We start from the raw sequence: 11,261 nt of genomic DNA, 5'->3' as shown, positions 1-11,261 counted from the left end.
ATTTATTTATTTTATATAAACTTTTATTTAGTACTAGATTATGGCACACCCATGAATAATGTGAAAATTTATGTAAAAAATTAAAATAAATTTAATAAAATAATTAAATATAGTTCGTTGAAATGATAAGATTTAGATGTTAAATATTATAAAGTTTTGGGGTTCGAATCCTATAATGCATCCGTGAGCGAGTTTTTTTTAGATTTTATATGAAAAGATAAAATTGCCCTCAAAATAGTATGGTATAATGACTTATTTTGCCTTTCAACTTTACATTTAATTTTCCGCATCTTTCAACCCTTAAAGTTATGATGTTTGTCAAATTACCCAAAAAGAATGAAAAAGTTAACGCTTGTTAACTTTGTTGACGTGGCATACACGTGGGTTGCCATGTCAAAAATAAATAAATTTTTAAAAATTCAAAAACTATATAAAAATTATTAAAATATTATAAAATATAAAAATATTTTTAAATATTAAAAAAATAATTGCTAACGTGAAATACACGTGGACTAAAATAATTTTAAATATTAAAAAAATAATTGGTAACGTGATTTGACAAATAATGCAATTTCAAGGGATAAATGAGGTGAAAAATTAAATTGATGGCTAAAATAATTTTTTTGCAAAGTCGAAGGGCCAATTATGCCAATAATATTTATTTGTTAAAATAATGGGCTTTTGCAAACTTTATGATTGAGTTGAGAACGGTTGATGGGTGACACTAATTGAATTTATATATAATTTTTATTAAATACATGTTTAATCTTATATATGCAGTTATTATTATTGTTGTTGTTGTTGTTGTTGTTAAAAAAATAGAAATAGCAGACTGCCAATTGGGCAAGTTCAGTAAGCAAGATTGAAGGCATGAAGAATAAATTATAAAAATCGAAATAATTAAAATAACCTTTTACTCACTTTATTTTAGGTGAATGTTTATATTTTATTACATTAATTTTTTTTTAATTAATCACGAGAGTTTAAATGAGATGGTAATAATTTTTTTACCTTAATCAGTGGTCGAAGATTCGATTCTCGCCTTGGATATGGAGGAGCAACTTTAAAACTCGTGGTCAGCATCTATCCGCTTAGTAGATCATCTATAGAATACAGAAGATTAATTAAATACTTTAAAAAGAAAAAAAATAATTTATAACTAAGTAATGATATGTTTATCATATATATATATATAAAGAAGAACATATATAATAATAATAGTCGGAACTTGTTAGAATAACTTCATTCATTTAAAAGTTATTATAGAAGAGAATAATTATAAACTTGGAGTGGTGGATAAACAATGAATTGATGCAATTATGCAAAGGGGTAAAGAATATTCAATTGAGGACACACTTTCTTTCAATATTTTAACTCACTCCAACGAGTATTAATATAGGTGACTTGATATTATTTATTTTAGATGAAATAAGTTCAGCCGATTTGAACTCGTGTTAAATGAGTGTTTAAAAAAAATTAACTATCGCTCCATACAGATCAAGACGGTGATTTGATATTATTAACTATACTCCAAACACTCGAGGTAAAAATCTAAACAAACACTATGGCATTACCATTGTCTCTATCTATCTCCACCTATGTAATTGCAAGAAAAATTATGTAAATCAATGGCTTGTGTTTTAAAAAACATGAGTTTCTCTCCCTCCATAACCAGTAAACTGTAGCAAGGAAGGCTATCCTTCTTGTAATAGCCAATGGATTTTTCCCCATGGTCTTTCTAGTAAACCAACTAACTTTCCTCCTCCAATGTAAGATGTTTATATGTAAGTCATACCTCTGTAATACATCCTTCCAAACTGTGCCAGAAATAGAGCATTCAAAGAAAAGGTGCTCGACAATCTCTTTATGAGAAGAACAAAAGCTGCACAAGTCATCAGACGTAATCTTCCATCGAAACAACCTCTCTTTAGTAGCAAGCCTATTCCTGATTTAAGTTTGCCCCACAGTAACTTGTACCAGCTCACTTGTGGCTTACAATCTCTAATAGCTTCCCAAGCAGAAGCAATAGTGTCTTCAGTTGTAGGTAAAGAGAACTTCTGCACTTCCTCCCATGCCTGAAGAGTCAACTGATCCATTGGGTCAGGTAGTCGCCACTCGCCATCTTCCATTCCTCCAGACGTCTTTAACAATAGTAACTTTTGGAATATCTGTATCAACCATTCAACCATGGGTCAAACCAAAAGCTAAGTTCTCCTCTTACCTATTTATATATAAAAAGCTCTTTCAAAGACTTTCTCAAATCAAGTAAATGTTCCATACCCAGTTAGCATCTGGTGTTTTAGTAATGCCCCAAAAGCTGATGAGCTTTAACTTGTTCTTAGCAATCCAAACAACCCATAGAGAAGATTTAGTACAAATAATATCCCAAATTTGCTTCCCAACAGCAGCTTTATTCCAGCCGCTATATAATATCCCAGTTAGCATCAGGTGTTTTAGTAATGCATTGTGCTTTATCATGTAAGATGGAATGCTATAGCATCAAGAATACAAATGGTGTCTATGTTGTATCATTTAGCCAATGCATTCAAATTTATTTTATAAATTCACCTCGGTTTTGCCTATTAGTATGTGATTCAAGCACAGTTGTTAATAGGCATTTTTAAATAAATAAATATACATACATTTTTTAAATTTTGAGGTACACGTATTACATTACGTCTAATTTTGATTATTCGGTTGGCTACACCGATTCTTAATAGTAGAAATAAATAAAGTTTAACAGAAATTTAACAGAAATGATTAGTTTACTCTTTGATCTAATGTATAATTATTATTTTAACCATTTTTTAAATAAAAGAGACAATATAAACTCGACTCTTAACACATGAACGTCCATGGTACTTTTATCGATATAGAATTCATGAGGACAAATTTAAAACAAAATATTATATATAATATTTAAAGAGAAGTTTTAAAATATAAGGGTATAGTAAAATATTTAATATTTTAAGAAAAGAGACCGACAATTTTTTTCCCAGTTTTGTTGTTGTTATATTGTTGTTTTGCTACAATTTCGCTATTATATTACTATTATTTTGTTGTTATTGTTTAGATATTGTATAACTCTTGTTTTATTGTTAATTTTAATAATATTTTAGAGGCATTTGCTTCCTAAGTTACAATTATGTTAGTGTTATTTAAGTAGGCTTTTTTTAACGTATTTTCATTTTGTTGGGAAGCATTTAGTGTATTTGATGTATTAAAATTTTTTAATTTGTTTTTATATAAAAAATTAATATAGGCGGGCCGGGTCTAACTTGAGTTTAAAATTTTTAATTTGGACCGGTCTTAGGTAGAATTTTAGACTCATTTTGAAACAGACTCGAACCTAAAAAACGTATTTAAAATTTTATTTTGACTCGACTCAACTCAACTCATGATCATGATCAGCTGCATTAAAAGAAAAGGGCAACTGGTTGGTGCTAGTTATGACTTTTCTTTTCCTTTAAAAAGATGTTGATTATTACTATGATTGTGATAAAATTTTATTTGGTACAACGTAATTTGAAAATAAAAAATTTAAGCATTTTGACATCTAAAATTTTATTTTATTAGATGTAAGTAGTCTCTTCATTTAAATACCTATATAAAATTTAAGCCAAGTAAGAAGTCAATCGGTGAAGCTTGTCCCAATGAAAAGTAGGCTCAAAATCGACTTCTTCAAGCATTTTGGGCAATGGCACCATTTGAATTTTCTTACTCAAACCAAGATGTGCCATGAGAAGTGTAACGTGGGTTATGAATTCCTCACCATGCTGGAGTTGCCTCGCATGCTCTTTCCACGAACATTGAGCCGCGGCATAAGTCAGCATGTTCAGCCACAGATCCGCTATCAGTTTCCATTTATCTTGGTTATCCCATTGGAACATAGATACCAAACTCTGCAATTGCTCCGCGATTTGGCACCCTTCAAAGAATGCCGACTTCCTCGAACTTCCCATCTGGATAAAGAATGATCGAGATCTAATGTCCATCCCAAACAACCCTCTGACAGCTTCCTTGAATTGGAATTTGTCGAGGGCGAAGTTCATCGCTTCAGTGCAGGTATCTTGGTGCCTTATGTTACCAATCCCTTCGGGAAGCATTGCGGGACATAGAAAAAGAAGGTACATCATATAATCAGATAAGACCTTACTTATCCGGCAATACTGCTCAAGTTGCACGGCTCGATACCGGTGATTGTCGTCATGGAAAACAACTTCTGTAGCAACATGCCATAGGAGGAGACTGTGGGTGAATTCGACCTCGCGTACACTCCAAAGAATGTCTTCAGATGACCCTCCCATTCCTTTAAGCACACTTGAACCTCTATCATCCAATAACTCTGAGAGATTTTTGAACTCGGTCTCTGCGTATTTTTTTCGCTTTTCTTGGAGGCCGGAGTAGATAAACTGTTTCAACTCGAAGCTTACCTCTTTCCAACCGGTGTGTAAGTACTTCCCCATTCTGTCCTCAGAGTCGAATAAGTTTAAAACTGCACCAAGATTCAGTTTCCTGGGCGGCAGGCAATAATCTAGCAGGCTGTGCTGTGCCATGGACCGAATTCCCTCCTTGGGCTTAGTAAAACAAACTAACTTAGAACCAATAAGCCTAAGAAACCTGTTGTTTTGTTGGTCTAACCAGTAGAGTCCCCAATCCGACCTAAGATGCAGGAGGGCGGAATAAATTTCAAGAAAGATGGCACCGACCATTAACAAGCAGGATACGGCAATGTCAACTCGGGAGTCGTGTTGCTTGACAAAAACGAAGAAGGCAAGCAGCGTGCAAGTGATGAAGGATAAGCAAATGAAGCGAAGAATTACACCGAGTAAAGTTATAACTATAGGAATCTTTGTATACAGCAGATCATAAAGGAATCCAAGCTCAATCTCCACAATTGTGAAGGCCGCTTCTGCACTAACTTTGTTCTGGTCCAGCTCAAATACGTAACTCAAATTTTTGTAAATTCTGAGCTTGAGATCTGCAAACATGGGCTTGAACACTTGAAACAAATGAAAGGCTCGATAAAGATCTCCGTATTTCCCCTTAATTGGTTTCGGCTCCAAGTATTTTTCCAACGTCAAACGCCTACCACTTTCTGAAGGCGACTGTGAATGCTCAACTTCCAATGGGGAACCTTTGTCATCAGAAAACACAGATTTCCTAAACCGGACACTACTAGCTTTGAAGAGAGACCAAACCCTTTCCCCATACTTGATAACCCCGACAATGAATATTGGAATGGCCATGAAGATGACCGGTGGTGTTGCTATTGTCCAGAACTTGACATATACATAGAGAGCCACTCCAATATGGAAACACATCCCAAAGAAATGTCGTGGCCAGAGTTCATTGTCCGACAATGAGTAAGCGGTGATGGTATCGGGGCCACCCAAATGCAAGAGCAAGAATGGGGCCCAAAATAGAACCAGAGGATCGGTTACTTTATCTTTTCTACTTCTGAGGAGGGTACCCAAGGCTAATGCGGCCAACCAATCTGCAAACAAGTATAGGGCCCAAAGAAAAAAGGAGACCGTCTTTGAATTTCTGTCGCTGAATCTCCGTCGACTTCCAAGTTTTATCAGTGTAAGTTGAACGGTGAGGCTGACGATTACCATTGCCCGGAGTTCCCATTCCAGCCAAAGAGATAGTATACGATCCGGTAGCGTTCTCAGAAGCGCTTGATCCCTGATCTCTAGGAACATCAATACACTGGCAACTGGAATTTAACAAAAATGTTAAGCTTACTGTTGAATGATTTTTCATTTATTCCGGGAATTAATTATTTAATTCTACTTCATAGTAGTTAAAGTTATTCTCGAATATTTATAATTGATACAAATTCAAATCGTGCTATTCATAGAGTTGATATTTATTTGAGTAAACACATTCTAGTACTTTAGATTCATTGTAGTCATTAATAATCTATGCCATACTAAAGCTCTTTAAATGAGTATTAATAAGTGTTTGGAAGGTGTCCGCTAGATCTGATCATGAGTTGAATCGATACAGAATTGTAAGTTCAAGCTTGGTCCAGCTTAAAAAATGTGTTTAAAATTTTCCTCAAGCCCAACGCATATTAAAAATGTTGAATTCGAGTTCTGTGGTGCGATTATAATAAATTTTTTATAGATTATTATATAAAAACAAATTTTAAAAATATAATACATCAAATACACTAAAAAATATTAAAATAAATGTTCCCCAACAATTAAATATATATATATATATATAGTAATTTGATTTGGGTCGGGGTTGGGCCCGAGTCAAAAAATTTTGCTTGAGCCCCACTTGTTTAAAAAAAGATTTTATTTTTTTTGTCTAAATTCATTTTTTAGACAAGCCTTTGGGCTTGGATGAATGACTCAATCCATTATCAGGTCTAGTAGTTATGAACTCCGAATAAGTATTCATAAATCCCCATATCGTGAGGTTTAAACTTAAATCGTTATGGATTTTAGACCTTCAAATTTGACATTTCAACTAAAGTTTCATTTGCTTTTTATATAAACTCTCAATTAGTACTTGATTATAGATCACCTGTGATGTGGATAAACTGTTAGTTTTTTAAGTAAGTACTATACAAATAGTCATAGTCATAATAATATTAGTTATCATTTAAAAGAAAACAAATGTTAGTTTTTGAGTAAACTACAGATGGTCATCCAATTATAAAAAAATTCTTTTAAGTACTCAAAATAAAAGTTCGCAATTTAAGCCTCAAGTTATATGGTTCAGTTATTTTTGTCATTCCGTTAAAATCACAAATGACAAGTAGTTAAAAATTGGTATAATAACAAATTTAACCCTCAACATTTATATATAATATCAATTTAATCCTAATTTTAAAAATTAACCCTCAAAATTTACAAATATTCTTAATTTGATCCTAATTCTAAAAAATAAAAAAAATATGAAGGTATATAAATATTTTCAAAAAATATAATAATGAATTTAAATTTTATATCAATATCTAATAAATATATTTATATTTATATTAAATAAAATAAAAATGCCCACCCTCCCATATCGTTAAGGGATGGGAGACGAGGACAGACGACAGAGGTGGTGGGAGGTCCGAGAGGGAGGGTTGAGGAGATTTTTATTTTATTTAATATTAGTATTAATATAAAATTTAAATTTATTATTATATGTTTTGAAAATATTTATGTAATTTTATATCTTTCTTTGATTTTTTCAGAATTAGGATTTGAGTACATATGTAAATTTTGATGGTTAATTTTTTAAAATTATGACTAAATTGATATTATATGTAAAATTTGAAGATTAAATTTGTTATGATACTAATTTTTTAACTGCTACATCAATTTGTCGTTTGTAATTTTAATAGGAGTGACCAAAATGATCAAACTATGTAACGTGGGTGCTTAAATTGTAAATTTTTTATTTTAAGTGCCTAAATTTTTTTTATAGTTGGCTAACTATATGTGTTGTTTACCCTAGTTCTTAGTAACTGAGTTGATACCTAATTAACTCGAGACACCAACTCAGTTAAATGTTTTATAATAAGTATTAAATATTTTTCCATAATATTTTTGTAAAATATATTTTCAATTACTTTTTTTAGTAAATAGGGGTTTAAACATTTTCATCCAACTCAGTAACGTAAATTAAATATTTCTAATATTAGAAAAATTATTTAATAATTAGATTACTATTTTTAGAAATTTAGAGAGACAAGAGAGATCTTTTATCGAATAATTACTATTTTTAGTTTGATAAATGAAAATAAACAGATAAAAAAAATCAAATTATTACTACTTTCTTGTAAGTATCATTGTGAGGATGCTATTGTTAAGCAATCTGAATACACCAAAGATGTGCCTACTTGATGGTTAGGGTGTTCACTGCCGCAGGTCTGACTTGAGCTCAAGTTGTACTACTCGTGTTGTTGTTAGAGTTTTATCCTCCTTTCATAATTCATTATAGAAAAAATATCTCCGAATGAACTATTTAAGGTTGCCAAATAGATATCATCCTCTCTTTTTTCTTCTCTATTTTTTCGCAGTTGAGGATTTTAATTATATTTATAACTAAAAAAAATTAAAGTCGGTGTGATACATGTGTTATGAGATTTCATGTGATGAAGGAAAGAATCAGCTAGGTTAAAGTATTAGGGATGCTCGTGAATTATAGGGATTAAATCGAATTACTTTCTTTATTATTAAATAGGTTAATTTATTTTAGACACTATTAAAAAATTAAATAAGTTTAAATTGTAAAGAGTTAACATTTACTGTATAAAAATATTTTGAATTATTTATTTATTTGTAGTTCAATTCCAAATAGAAGGTTTCATTTATAGAATCATACAAGTTTTAAAAATATTAACTCTGTTAAATAGTAAATGATATTTTTAAAGAGCAAATATAAACTCTATTCTAATTTGGCCTTATTTGATTCTTCTTAATAGTATATGGACTAATTTGATTAGATCGCTATAATAGAGGGACCTCTCAAGTAGATTTACTATAATAAATTATAAAATTGAAATAATTAAAAGAACCTTTTACTCACTTTATTTTAGGTGAATATTTATACTTTATTACATTAAAAGAAAATTTTAAATAATCACGAGATTTAGATGAGATGATAATAATCTTTTTTACCTTAACCAGTGATCGAAGGTTTGATCATCGTCTTGAGTATGGAGCAACTTTAAAACTCTTGGTCACATCTATCTCCTTAATGAATCTATAGAATAGAGATGATTAGTTAGATACTTTGAAAAGAAAAAAAAAAGCTTTTAATTTTTCATCGTATTTATTTTGTTATTTTATATAAAATATATACACATAATGACTTTCAATATTTTATTTTTTTATTTCAACTAAATATCATTTAATTTTTATATAAAATTATTGATCTAATAATTTAATATATATTGCTGATTGAATTTTAGCTCAATTGACATTGACATTGACATTGTTGTTAGTGAAAGACGTAAGTTCAAGTATGTTGAAGCGCATTATCCTCCTATTTAGAGGTGATCATGGGCCGGGCCCAGAAAAAATTTCAGCCCGCTTCCTAGGCCCGGGCCCGGCCTGACCCGAAATATGGGCCTAAAATTTTGTCCAGGCCTGGCCCGGGGAAAAAAATACTAAGCCCAAGTTTGGCCCGGCCCGGCCCATTTTTAAAAGATTAAATTAACTTTTTTTATCATTTGAGGGGCAAAGTGTAATTTTACCATTACTATTTTAAAATTTTATAAATTATAAAGAGTTAAAAAAATTTATTTTTATTTTAGAGTAGAACCCTTGCCCATGAAATATCATATCAACAAATTTAACAAAACTAATAATTAAAATTAAATTTTAAAATTTGAAATATAAAAATTAAAAATTGTAAAATAAAAATAAAAAATAAATTTCAAAATGTACAGGTTTAGGGAAATGGGAAATGGGAAATGGGGAGGGGAAATGAGAAATTTATTTTTAAAAAATATATATTTATTATATTCGGGCGGGCGGGCAGAACCTGTGCCAAAAATATTTTCCCTGAGGCCCGGCCCGTTTTCTAAACTGGCCTCGTTTTTTTGTCCAAACCCATATTTCGGGCCTATATTTTTACTCAAACCCTCTCATATTTCGGGAGGATCTTCGGGTCGGGCCGGGCTGCCCAACCTATTTAATGATTGAGAGAGATTATAAATAATTTTAGGCATTGTATAAAAAAAACAGATATGATAATAATAGTCGGGAAATTGCTAGAGTAACTTCATTCATTTAAAAGTTATTGTAGAAGAGAATAATTATAAACTTGGATTAGCTGATAAGCAATGAATAGATGCAATTAGGCAAAGAGGTAAAGAATATTCAACTGTAGACATCACACCCCAATTATTGTTAATAGGTGATTTGAAATTATTTATTTTAGTTGAAATGAGGTCACATGGTTTAACTCATGTTAAACGAGTGTTTGAAAAAAAATTAACCACTGTTTCATATAAGTTAAAACGGTGATTTGACATTATTAACTAATGGTGAATATTCAATCGTATCGAGTCGAATCGGGTCAAAAGATTTCGAGTTAGTCGAGTTGACAAATTCTATTTTAGCAACTGAAGTCAATTTAATTTTTTTTTTCGAATCTTTCAACCCTTAAAGTTATGATGTTTGTCAAATTACCCAAAAAGAATGAAAAAGTTAACGCTTGTTAACTTTGTTGACGTGGCATACACATGGGTTGCCATGTCAAAAATAAATAAATTTTTAAAAATTCAAAAACTATATAAAAATTATTGAAATATTATAAAATATAAAAATATTTTTAAATATTAAAAAAATAATTGCTAACGTGAAATACACGTGGACTGTCATGTGGATGCCACATCAGTAAAGCTAACAAACGTTAGCTTTTCTATTCATTTTGGGGTGATTTGAAAAATAAGACAATTTCAAGGGATAAATGAGGTGAAAATTTAAATTGATGGCTAAAATAATTTTTTTGCAAAGTTGAAGGGCCAATTGCGCCAATAATATTTATTTGTTAAAATATTTTACAAACTTTATGATTGAGTTGAGAACGGTTGATGGGTGACACCAATTGAATTTATATATAATTTTTATTAAATACATGTTCAATCTTATATATGCAGTTATTATTATTGTTGTTATTGTTGTTGTTAAAAAAATAGAAATAGCATACTGCCAATTGGGCAAGTTCAGTAAGCAAGATTGAAGGCATGAAGAATAAATTATAAAAATCGAAATAATTAAAATAACATTTTACTCACTTTATTTTAGGTGAATGTTTATATTTTATTACATTAAAAATTTTTTAATTAATCACGAGAGTTTAAATGAGATGGTAATAATTTTATTACCTTAATTAGTGGTCGAGGATTCGATTCTCGCCTTGGATATGGAGGAGCAACTTTAAAACTCGTGGTCAGCATCTATCCGCTTAGTAGATCATCTATTGAATACAAAAGATTAGTTAAATACTTTAAAAAGAAAAAAATAATAATTTATAACTAAGTAATGATATGTTTATCATATATATATAAAGAAGAACATATATAATAATAGTCGGAACTTGTTAGAATAACTTCATTCATTTAAAAGTTATTATAGAAGAGAATAATTATAAACTTGGAGTGGTGGATAAACAATGAATTGATGCAATTATGCAAAGGGGTAAAGAATATTCAATTGAGGACACGCTTTCTTTCAATATTTTAACTCACTCCAGCGAGTATTAATAGGTGACTTGATATAATTTATTTCAGTTTAAATGAG

General features: G+C 30.5%; 2 protein-coding genes across 2 annotated transcripts; both read right to left on the bottom strand.

The window, feature by feature from the left end:
* Positions 1–515: 515 nt before the first annotated feature.
* Positions 516–2,478, bottom strand: LOC105796619 (uncharacterized). The gene is made up of 3 exons (XM_052628541.1): positions 2,281–2,478; positions 1,796–2,168; positions 516–1,103 (listed from the first exon to the last, which is right to left on the bottom strand). Exons 1-3 carry the CDS (start codon positions 2,476–2,478, stop codon positions 1,084–1,086), a joined length of 591 nt encoding a protein of 196 aa, XP_052484501.1. The 3' UTR covers positions 516–1,083.
* Positions 2,479–3,547: 1,069 nt separating this feature from the next.
* On the bottom strand, positions 3,548–11,038 carry LOC105796615 (uncharacterized). Its single transcript, XM_012626366.2, has 3 exons — positions 10,847–11,038; positions 8,631–8,715; positions 3,548–5,719 (listed from the first exon to the last, which is right to left on the bottom strand). The coding sequence occupies exon 3, from the start codon at positions 5,703–5,705 to the stop codon at positions 3,615–3,617; it is 2,091 nt and encodes a 696-aa protein (XP_012481820.2). The 5' UTR covers positions 5,706–5,719; positions 8,631–8,715; positions 10,847–11,038; the 3' UTR covers positions 3,548–3,614.
* Between the last annotated feature and the right edge of the window lie 223 nt (positions 11,039–11,261).

The sequence above is a fragment of the Gossypium raimondii genome, chromosome 3, assembly GCF_025698545.1.
Source record: "Gossypium raimondii isolate GPD5lz chromosome 3, ASM2569854v1, whole genome shotgun sequence".
Taxonomy (NCBI): domain Eukaryota; kingdom Viridiplantae; phylum Streptophyta; class Magnoliopsida; order Malvales; family Malvaceae; genus Gossypium; species Gossypium raimondii.
This window is presented reverse-complemented; position numbering and strand designations above follow the sequence as displayed.

Bases quoted from the DNA above. Each gene is read 5' to 3' on its own strand.
- LOC105796619 (XM_052628541.1), bottom strand. From the start codon at position 2,478: ATGATAAAGCACAATGCATTACTAAAACACCTGATGCTAACTGGGATA. The intron at 2,169-2,280 runs GTATGGAACATT...TGGTTGATACAG, and splicing joins AAACACCAGATGCTAACTGG to ATATTCCAAAAGTTACTATT. The intron at 1,104-1,795 runs GTATGACTTACA...TGTATTCTATAG, and splicing joins TGGAAGGATGTATTACAGAG to ATGATCTACTAAGCGGATAG.
- LOC105796615 (XM_012626366.2), bottom strand. From the start codon at position 5,705: ATGTTCCTAGAGATCAGGGATCAAGCGCTTCTGAGAACGCTACCGGAT.